Consider the following 10,865-nt stretch of genomic DNA (forward strand, 5'->3'; position numbering starts at 1 on the left):
TTTCCGGTCAGAAAAACATAACCGCACATTCAAGGGGCCTTGCTCTGTGACAGTGGGGGAAGCCGAGGCTCCGGCCACCGTCGCTCTTTTCTTCCTGGCCAGGGGGCGGGGGGGGGGGCACCAGGGGAGACTTAAAAAATGAGGCAAGGGGAAAGAAAGGAAGGACCACCCCGCGTGGCCGTCTCCAGCCCTCTGGAGGCTTCCTGGATCCAGAGCTCACCGACAGCCTTTCAGCCCAACATTCGGGGGCCGTGCGGACACCCCCTCCAGCCTCCATCAGAACCTTTCTAGAAATGGGCCCTCCAGGCATACTCAGGGTAGGGGCTTGAGGAAAGAGCCCTCACGCAGCCAGCCGGGGACCCCTGAGCGTGACTCATGGATGAATGGAAACCCCCACCCTGCTAGTTCACATAGAAGAATTGGATTTTCCAAGCCCGATTTTTTTTTCTTTTCTTTTCTTTGCTTTTTTTTTTTTTTTTTTTTTTTTTTTTTTTTGGTGATGGTTGGATTTGAAAAAAGGTGGGGGATGGGAGGGGTCTCTTTTCTCCCCTAAGGTACCAGCTGGAGGGTCTAACTACAGTGTCAGGCCCTCGCTCCATCCCCCCAGACTCTCCCCATGGCCTGCCCAGTCCATCCATCCATCCATCCATCCATCCAACAAACACGCATTCACGCTTCCCATGCCTGCGACAGAGAGCAGGACGGAGACAAGCAGGGTCGGAAATAGGTCATGGGTCCTGGTCCATCCCCAAGGCACCTCCAGGGTCTTGTCGAGGGTGTGCAGCACAAAGCCTACACCGTCCCCACCCTCAGTGGCCAAAGAGAGCCGTCAAAGCTACCGTAATTCAGACAGCGGGCCCATGATTGGAGCCCAGGGCTGGGGCCCCAGTCCCCGGCCCCTCCCCCTAGCACCCCTTCGGAGAGAGAGTCAGGTGGGAAGGAGGTGGGCAGCCTCCCCACCCCTCCTGCCTCCCCCACTGGGCTCCCAGGTCGCCCACGCCTCCCCACGCCTCCCCGTCCACCCTGGGATCTGGGCTCTGCCAGATGGACGGTCCAGGCTCATCGTCTTTGGCTTCAGACCTCAACACATTGCTAACAGGCTAGGCCAGTTTTAACTTGAGCCAAAGGTGGAGGCAGGGAGGGGGAGGGCAGAGAAACGGAGGGGGGGCACTGATCCAAACAGAGAGGGTGGGCAGGCGAGGGCACAGCACAGCGTTTTAACCACCCAAGGCTGGGGAGGCTGGCGCCGCCGCCGCCACCACCCCCGCCTCGCTCAGCTCCCTGATACCCCCACCCCGCTTTCTTTGTAGTTACCGATTAGCCCGGGGTCCTGGGCATCCGTGTTCCCTGCGGCTGGCCGGACCTGCCCCACTGGCCTGGCTTTGTGAAAATGACCAAAGCAATGGAGTCCAGAGGTGCAAACTTTCCCGATGGGGCCTGGGGAGGCCCAATGAATGGGGTGGGGGGGGGGGGGGGGGGGGCGATGTTCAGGCAGCGCCCCCAGCAAAGGGGCAGGAAAGAGTGGGTGAGGGAGGGAGGAAGGGGTGGGGGTCCAGGGGGAATGGGAGGGAGAGGCAGAGAGAGAGAGAGAGACAGAGAAGGATGCTGGGGGGGGGGGGGAGGGACGGGGAGGTAGAGGGAGATGGAGAGGAGAGAAAAGGAAAGAGAGAGGGAGCGGGAGAGAGAGGATGCCGGAAGGTGGGGAGGGAGCGAGAGGGGGCGGAGGAGGGGAGGGGGCCAGCTCGGATCTGTCAGCTGCACCCCCAGAGGGGGGAGGAGGGGTGGGTGGAAAAGGGGGGGGGATGATGCCGTGGCAGAGGCGAGCAGAGGGAGGAGGTGAGGAGGGGAGGGCTGGGGGAGAGAAGATGCCGGAAGGTGGGGTGGGGAGGCCGACGGAGGGGAGGGGGAGGGAGGGGAGGGGCGGGAGGGGGCCGGGGCGCCCACCTTTGTGCATGCCCGTGTAGGGGTCTTTGAGCACCGTGAGCTCGTAGATGCGGCCGAACTGCTCGAAGAGCGGCTTGAGGTCCTTCTCGTCCAGGTTGCGCGGGATCTGGCCCACGAAGAGCTTGATGGCGTCCAGGTCCTTCATGCCGTCGGGCTGCCCCCCGGGGGGCTCGGGCCCGCTGCTGCCCACGGGCGAGGGCCGCGTCTGCAGGAGCTGCTGCTGCTGCCGGCGCGCCTCGCTCTCCGTCAGGCGGGCCATGGCGGGCGCAGGCGGGCGGCGGGCGCGGGACCGAGCCGGCGGCGGCGGCGGCGGCGGCGGCGGGCGGCGGGCGGACTCGCAGCTGGAGCGACGGACGCCGCCTCCCGCCTCCCTCCCGCCCGGTCCCCGCGCCCTCCTCCCTCCTCCGCGCGCCCGCTCGCTCCAGCATCAGGACCACAAAAGGGCGGCTCCGCAGCGGCCCCTGGCGGCCGGAGCGCGCCTCGCCGCGGCGGCGCCCCCCGCCCCCCGCCCCCCGCCCCCGCCCCCCGCGTGCCGGGCGCCCCGCGCGGGCGGGGACACCGAGGGCAGGGCGGACTGGCTTCCAGGGCGCCGCTCCTCCCGCCGCGGAGCACAGGAAAAACCACTCCGCGTGGCGCGCAGCTCTCCAGGGTGCCTGCCTGGCCTTGACCGGGCCGCCCTTGGCCCTTCTGAGCCTGTAGCGGTACAGGAGGTCCTGACAGCACCAGCGACAAAACCCAGAAGGAAGCCTCTGCGCACACCGTGCGCCGGGCACGGTGCTCAGCACCTTCAGGTTTATAACTCACTGGGTAGAAACAGCCATCCTCGCCCGGGGTTTCGGCGGCAAAACCCGTGCGCGCACAGACAGACACTCAACACAAAAACAGAAAACAAACCAACGAAGAGACTGCAACCCTGTGTCCCCACCAACAGCAACCAGAACTAACGGTTTTTCTCACACTGGCTATGTGCACGAACCACTCAAAATATATCAAAGGATGTTGACCCATCGGGTCCAACCGCTCGGAGACTATCACGTTATCCTACCTTAAAACTCTCCAAAGATGTCCCCAAATTAGAGCCCGAAACCTCCCCAAAGCCCCTGTAGGGCCTGACCCCTCCACTCCCTGCTCTCCTACCTCCCTCTCTTCCCCTCGCTTACTCTGCCCCAGTCCCACGGGTCTCCTCTCTTCCTCCAGCACACCATGTACGTTCTGCCCCAGGGCCTTTGCATGGGCTGTGCCATTTTCCTGGAATGCCATCTCCCATGGCATGGTGCACGGCGGGCTCACTCGTTGGATCCTCACCACTTTCCCTGTCCGTCTTATCTAAAATCACTCAGCCATCATCATCTCCTTTCTCTGGCTTGCTTTTTCCTCCATGGCATGCATACCCTTTTAACTTAATTCTAATGTGCTACATACTTATTTACTAATTAACCATATAGCTCTTTCCAGGTGTCAGGCTTTATGCTAGGTGCCCAACGCGTAGGGACTCATCCAATCCACACAACCCCCTGGGTGGGTGCAAATAAACAGACGCTTACAGACGTGTTTGGTTGGTGAAGCGTGGGATACTTGATCTTGGGATCACGAGTTCAAGTCCCATGTTGGGGGTAGAGATTACTTAAAAAAAAAAATCTTTAAAAAACACTTAATGCAAGGGATCCTGGTTGGCTCAGTTGGTTAAGCATCTGACTCTTGGTCTCGGCTCAGGTCATGATCTTAGGGTTCTAGGATAGAGACCCACGTCAGGCTCTGTACCCTGCTTGAACTTCTCTCTCCCTCTGCTCCCCCCCCCCCGCTTGCGAGCTCTCTCTCTCTCTAGAGTGAATACATAAATCTTTTTTAAAAGCCTTTCTAAAAAATAAATAAAAAGCACTTAATGGGCTATTTAAAAGATCAAAATGCAAAAAATTACAATGAACAGGATACCATAATTTTTTAAAAGATTTTATTTATTTATTTGATAGAGATCACAAGTAGGCAGAGAGGCAGGCAGAGAGAGAGAGGGGGAAGCAGGCTCCCCGCTGAGCAGAGAGCCCGATGCGGGGCTCGATCCCAGGACCCTGGGATCATGACCTGAGCCGAAGGCAGAGGTTTTAACCCACTGAGCCACCCAGGCGCCCCCAGGATACCATAATTCTAAATAAACACAGAATTAGTATTACTGAGTTTTCCCATTGCTCAGTATGGCACTGTTACTGGTCCTGGTTTTAATTTTTAATTTATTTTTATTTTATTTTATTTTTTAAAAGATTTTATTTATTTGGCTGAGAGAGATCACAAGCAGACAGAGAGGCAGGCAGAGAGACAGAGGAGGAAGCAGGCTCCCCGCCAAGCAGAGAGCCCGATGCGGGGCTCGATCCCAGGACCCTGGGATCATGACCCGAGCTGAAGGCAGCGGCTTAACCCACTGAGCCACCCAGGTGCCCCAGTTTTATTTTTATTTTAAATTAAAAATTCTGTTTTAAAACAAAAACAGGACCCGTCACAATGCCAAGGTGAGCCAAAACGGAAACTCGGGATCACTGGTTCTATTTAAGGGGTTGACATTTTGTTCAATTATGGATTTGCTGGTCATCCGTGTAGACTTTTTTAAATTGCATTAAAATAATCTTTATCTTGATGACTGGGTTTTTTGGAGCCCCCCCCCCCCGCCCCCACGCTTAAGCTTTCTCCCCACGTGAGCTCACCCTGGTCCCTCCAGCACAATCCTCAGAGCAACCAAACGTAGGAGGGGGGTACTGTTCCTATACCCGCTCTGCAGAGGGGGAAACTGAGGCTCGGAAAGGTCCAGTCACACAGAGAGGGCTGGAATTTGAGCGCAGCCGGCTGACTCTGGAGCCCACCCGCTTCCCACGATCCCACACCGTCTCCCTCACCCTAAGGGTGGCTAAGCCTTGCTTTCCTTATCTGCCAAGTGACACCAAGGAGTGAACAGGGGGCTGTCCCTGCATGGATCCCGTGAGCTAACTGGTGAGGCTTCGTGTAGTGCCTGGGACATTCTTAGCACTCAGGGGACCGCTGTTTTCATGATCATCGCCAGTAGCCCCTGTTCAACCGCAGACAGAAGCAGGACGTCACGGACGGGGCAGGACATCGGGGTTGGCTGAGAGGCAGAGGTGGGGTGGGGTGGGGTGGGGTGGCGGTGAGGCAGGGGTCTCCTCCTACCGCATGCCACCCCTCGACCCTGCCCAGCCCCTGGTTCTCGGCTCAGCCCCAGGACCGGCTGGTGGAGCAGGGCTGGAGACAGTTTCCGTCTCCATGGAGACCAGAGCACGGCGCCCGAAGCCCTGTGGGCCTCTGATGTGCCAGGAGAGTTGGTGAAAAGGACAAAAATTAAACCCAGCAGGCACCCTGTGAGCTAAAGATGCATTTTCCTCTTGCTTCTACCCACAATGAACCGGCGTGGGGAGGGAAGGGGCTGGAGAGAGCCCAGTCCAGCTCCCGGACAGCCCTGGGGAGCCTAAACTCAGCCACCCACCTTCCGAGCCACGCTCGCCCTCAAAGTTCATCCCCTTCCCCGGGTGGACGCAGCTCAGCCCAGGGCAGGGCGGGAAGAGCAGCCGGTGCATCTGCAGTCCCCACGGCCGCTTCTCTGACTTGCTTCCAGCCAGTGCAGGCGGAACGTGGTTGCCATCGGCATCACGGCAGGGGTCCCGCCGGCTGGGACATCACTGGGGAAGCAGAGGATGTGAGCACAGCCTGCTGCAGGGGGCGGGGGGGGGGGCTCCCAGCAAATCACTCGGCTCACGGGTCTTCAGGGCCCATCCACGCCGCGGCCAGTGTCTCTTTCACCACGAGGATGGACACATTGTGGACGCCTGGGCTGCTGGGAGCGTGGGTATCTGTTCAAGTCCCTGCAATCAGCTTTTTTAGAAGATTCTATTTGTTTGTTTGTTTAGAGAGCGAGTGGAGGAGTGAGCACGGGGAGGGCAGGGGGAGGGAGGGAGAGCATCTCAAGCAGACGCCCCGCAGAGTGTGGAGCCCGATGCCCGGCACGATCTCACAACCCCGGAGATCATGATCTGAATCGAAACCAAGCACTGGACAGCCCAACCGAATGAGCCACCCAGTGGCCCTCACCAGCTCTTTAAATACAAAACAAAACAAAGCAAACTTACATAAATTGATCTTAAAGGCTGGGGCGCCTGGGGGACTCAGCGGGTGAAGCCTCTGCCTTCGGCTCAGGCCATGATCTCAGGGTGCTGGGTTCGAGCCCCGCAGCGGGCTCCCTGTGCAGCGGGGAGCCTGCTTCTCCCTCTGCCCCTCCCCCTGCTTGTGCTTGCTCTCTCTTCCGACCAATAATTAAAGCTTTACCAAATTCATCTTAAAGGCAAAACTACGTTGCTGCCTTAAAAGGGAATGAGGTTGATCAGATCTATGAGATATTAGAAAACTATACTCATCCGTGGGTTTAAACAGGACGTCTGATTGGGGACCTGTCCCTCGAGCACCCAGCAGCGTGCACTTTGCAAACCGTAAGGACACGTCAAGAGGGGGCTGGAGGCGCCGCAGTAGCTTTCTAAGGGGCGGAGAGCAAAGCCCACAGGAAAACCCCGATGCCAGGCGTGAGGGGGACACCTGCTCGTCTTGCATCAGCTGGCCAGGGCCGCGTGACCACCTACGGCAGACTCAGTGGCCGGAAACACGTTCACGGTCTCACGGCTTCCCTGGGCCAGTCCCTGGAGCACAGCGAGCCCCTGGGCTCTCTTCCGAGTCTCACGAAGCTGCAGTCGAGCGGGTGGGCCGGGCGGCGTTCGGAACGCGAGACCCTCGTCCAAGCTCCGGGCTGCGTCCTCACCACGCGGCCCCCTCCCCGGGCAGCGCCGGGGCCAGCAGGCGACGCGCAGAGAATGTCCATGTGCCCATCTGCGCATCCTGCCGCAGTGTGGAGCCCGCGCCTGCCGAGGCCTGGGACTCTGCATTCCCAACGAGCCTCTGGGGAGGGGCCTCAGGCCTGGGGCGATGTCTGCGCTGTTCCCGACTGGACTTTTCACCGCATGTGGGCATGAAGAGGGCTGAGCCCCAGGAGGAGGAATGAGACATGGCTCCTTGTCCTTTCTGGGTACCTGCCCAGCCCCGTCCCCTGTCCCCTGCTGCCAACATCCCGGCTTTCTGCTGGTGGGGAAATGGCCCGTCCGCGGGCAGGGGCACGGCTGGGTGACGGGCAGCCTCACCTCGTCCGTTGGACCCCAGTGCCCTTCGGTCCCGCCCCCTCCACACCCCCAGCACCCCCAACCCCCCCCCCCCACAGTGGGCCACAGACCCTGGGTCCGGGGGTGGCCACTTGCCCCACCGGGCCGCTGAATTCTCCCGCTGGGAATCTGAGTGTGAGCAAGAGGAGCCCTTTATGGGGCCGGGCGTGCGCCAGGCTGAACCTGGGAGTCATCGATGTTGGGTTTGTTGTTTTTTTTTTCCAAGTCAGAATGAGGAAGATGGATAATAAATTCTCTTTTCTGAATGAGCCTGCCCCAGTGTGTTCGTGGACTGGTCATCGGAACCACGCGGGCTCGGAGCCGTAGGATCCTGTGCCTGCAAGTGTCCGCGACGGCAAATCCGACACAGAAGGGGAATCTGCGGCTGCTGGGGGGTGGGGGCAGGGCGTCCCTTGGGGTGATGGAAGATTCTGGAATTAGGGCTGAGGGAGGCACGACTCTGTGAGTATACTACACACCACTGCGATGTACCCTTGACATGGGTGAATTTTACGGTCAGTGATTCGGTCTTTATGACGCCGTTTTGTTTTGAATTTAACCTAAAAGCCAGCTCTGTCTCCCATTTGCCGTTTGACCTCAAGGTAAGACACTTCCCGGGCTTGAATTTCTCTTTTGTCCTCTGGAAACACAAGTGGGCATTTAATCCAGCAGGTAAACGTAGGAGGGACGGAGGGAGAAGCGCCCCGGCTTGTCGGCCATCAGAGCATCTCGGTTTCGGGCGGGCATCCCCAGCAGCTGGGTCCTTGGAGGGGCACGCCCCCCCCCCCGCCATTGCCTGGCCACAAAGGGGACAACGGTTACTCCCCGGTGGGGAAACCCCAGATGCCACATCATCCCCGCCGTCGGGGTTCATGCCCTGGGAATGACACGGCATCTGGGCTGTGACCCCCGACACAGAAGCTGACCCTGATCGTGTGGGCACACCGGGACACTCAGCCTGTGGCCATTGTACAGACACCTGACCAGGACCCCAAAAAGGGTCCCGATCGTAAGACACAAAGACGGGGGAGCATTCCAGGGTAGAGACAGGACCCAGAGTGCAGACGTGATCTGGAATGTTCTTTCCCACGGAGGACGCTGTTGGGGACAACGACCAACGCTTGTCTGTCATTAATCTGTGTCCACTTCTTGAGCGGGGCGAGTGCTCTGTGAGGAAGGAGGGCGCCCTGCAGTTTAGGAAATGCCCCGGGAGAAACTTAGGAGTGAGCCCGGTGGGGACAGACAGGGAAAGGGAAAAAGTGATGACACAGACGTGACGCGCTCGCGTTCGCAGAGCACACGGAGAGAGTAAAGAGTTCTTCGTGGCATCCCTGGAACGCTTCCTGAATCTGAAATTATGGCCAAAGAACAAGTTAGGAAACAGGGTTTTTTCTTAAAGCCCCGGGCGGCGTCCCCTTCTGTCCCTCGAGAGCCCATCTGGTTTGAGCCCCTCTCCCTGCTCCTCCCGGAGGTCTCCGGTCTGGGGGCAGGTGCCAGGCGTGGACGCAGGATGCCCCTTGTGTCCTGGGCCACCGGTGGAGACATTTCTGCGCCCCCTGGAGCCACGCGTCCTTGAGCGACCCCTGCCAGCCCTCCTGGAGGGGTCAGAGCGGCTCTCGGAAGCCAGGAGTGTGTGTTCTTGCCAAAGGACCAGACGTCCTCTCTGCTCTCTGGCAGTGGCCGGTCCCTCCACAATGAAAGAGAGGAAAACCAGAGCGCAGATGGGGGATCACAGGCTGTTCCTGGAAAGAGCTGGGTGGCAAACATTTTGGGTTTGGCAGGGCACAGGGTCCCTACTGCTCAGCTCACCAGCAGCTGCGGGGGAGACATAACCAGGTGGGCGGGCCACGTGCCAATAAAACTTTATTTAGAACCACAAGCAGCAGGCTGGACCAGGTCCGGGACCCTCCCGGTGCTCCGAAAGGCCCCTGTGAAGGACTGTGTGGCGGAAGTTGGGGAAGCTGTGTGTCCGTCAGCAGGAAATTGGGTGCGTAATTCCAGGCACCTTCTGGGGACAGAATACCATCCGGTGGCGGAAAGGGTGGTGTATATAAGGAAAACTATAAAAGCCAAGTTAATACGAACCAAGGACAGTTTGATGTTTATGCAAAACGTTTAAACCGTACACAGAACAGTCCTGAATACGGTCCGTGTGTTCCTAAGGATGTATGTAAAAACGGTCTTTTCAATTTTTATTTTATTTTATTTTTTTAAATTTTAAAAAATACTTGATTTATTTATTTGACAGACAGAGAGATCACAAGTAGGCAGAGAGGCAGGGAGAGAGAGAGGGGGAAGCAGGCTCCCCGCTGAGCAGAGAGCCCGATGCGGGGCTCGATTCCAGGACCCTGGGATCATGACCTGGGCTGAAGGCAGAGGTTTTAACCCACTGAGCCACCCAGGCGCCCCTAAATTTTTATTTTTTAAAAACACGTTAAGTCCTCTCGACCCACAACATGGGCCACAAGCTCACAACCTTGAGATCAAGAGACCCACGCCCCACCAGCTGAGCCAGCCAGACAGACACCCCTAAAAGTGTTTTTAAAGAATAAAAAAGGGCCACCTGGGGGGCTCAGTCGGTTCGGTGTCCGATTCTTGATCTCAGCTCAGGTCTTGATCTTAAGGTCATGAGTTCAAGCCCCACACTGGAGAGTATGGGGGGTGGGGGGGGAAAGGAACAGAAAAGACAGAGATGGAGAACAGTGTCTCTGGGGAAAGACAGAGGGGTTTGGAAGGAAGCTCACTTTATCGCCTTAAAACACAGACCCCCGGGGAGAGGTCAAAGCCACCCCCTTGGGGTCCTCATGGAGGCCACGGGGCCCTTGCTGGAGCACACCTTGGCCCAAGTCATTTGCTGCCGCCGCCCAGGGCTGATGACATTGAAGTTGAAGCTCACCGGCCCTCATCTTCCTAACCGTCCGGGAGCCACTGACCTTTCCAAATGCAGGTCAGGCCACACGGCTCCTCCCCTTGGCCTACCTTCTCCCCACGGTGCCCCATCACACTGGGTGAGTGGCAAAAGTCCTACCAGTTCCCGCCAGCCTCTGTGCGGCCCTCCCGTCTCCCCGACTCCCTCTCCCGCCATGGCTCACTTGGCTCCAGCGACACCCATGAGGCACAGTCCTGCCCCGGGGCCTTTGCACAGGCTATGCCCAATGCCTAGACCCGCTATCCCTCATTTCCACATGGCTTAATCCCTGTCATTCCAATTTCACTCAAAAGCCTCCTGCAGGAGTCTCACTGTCCACACCCCATCTGTTTTCACTTGTTCCCCGTCTTCTCCAGTGGACAGCGGGGCCCCCACGTATCCCCAGGCCCAGCATGGCCCCCGGCATGGGGCAGACGAGGCCAAGGGCAACGAGGCGACGAATGCTCGAGCGCGACTGGGCCGTCCCCGCCCCGGGGTGCTGGCGGGACCACGTGTGCTCGCAGGACACGACACCCCCACACGCAGGCCTCTCGCCACACGCCCGCCTCGCCTGCAAAACGCCGTCTCGGTCCAAACGTGGGTTTGGACGGCGTGGGGCCGCCTGTCCTAGACCTTTTACAGGACGGCCCGGGGACGGTTTCCTCCTCCTGACCGGGTTGGTAACGCTCTCTAGCTGCTTCCGGGGCCCGGCAGGTCACGCACGGGCCGACCGAGGGCTCGTGCCAGGGCGAAGGCGGACTCTGGCTCTCGACGGCCGGTGCTAAGGCTCAGCCGTACCCAGAACCACGCGGGAG

General features: G+C 59.0%; 1 protein-coding gene across 9 annotated transcripts in view; it reads right to left on the reverse strand.

Annotated features, from left to right (window-relative positions):
• The window catches only part of CELF5 (CUGBP Elav-like family member 5), a 48,436-nt gene extending 46,178 nt beyond the window's left edge, over positions 1–2,258 (reverse strand). For 5 of the 9 annotated variants that reach the window (XR_006608580.1, XM_045086815.1, XM_045086810.1 and 2 more), the window contains exon 1: positions 1,945–2,255. Coding sequence is in view for 6 of the 9 variants with exons in the window: in XM_045086815.1 (XP_044942750.1) it covers positions 1,945–2,203 (259 nt within the window). In the remaining 3 variants the exon portion in view is untranslated. Of the gene's footprint in view, positions 1–1,944 lie in introns of all 9 variants that reach the window. The other 4 variants (XR_006608583.1, XM_045086830.1, XR_006608584.1 and 1 more) reach the window with 3 other exon arrangements.
• Positions 2,259–10,865: the final 8,607 nt, after the last annotated feature.

The sequence above is a fragment of the Mustela putorius genome, unplaced genomic scaffold (assembly GCF_011764305.1).
Source record: "Mustela putorius furo isolate JIRA1106 unplaced genomic scaffold, ASM1176430v1.1 tig00000095_pilon_pilon_pilon, whole genome shotgun sequence".
Lineage (NCBI taxonomy): Eukaryota > Metazoa > Chordata > Mammalia > Carnivora > Mustelidae > Mustela > Mustela putorius.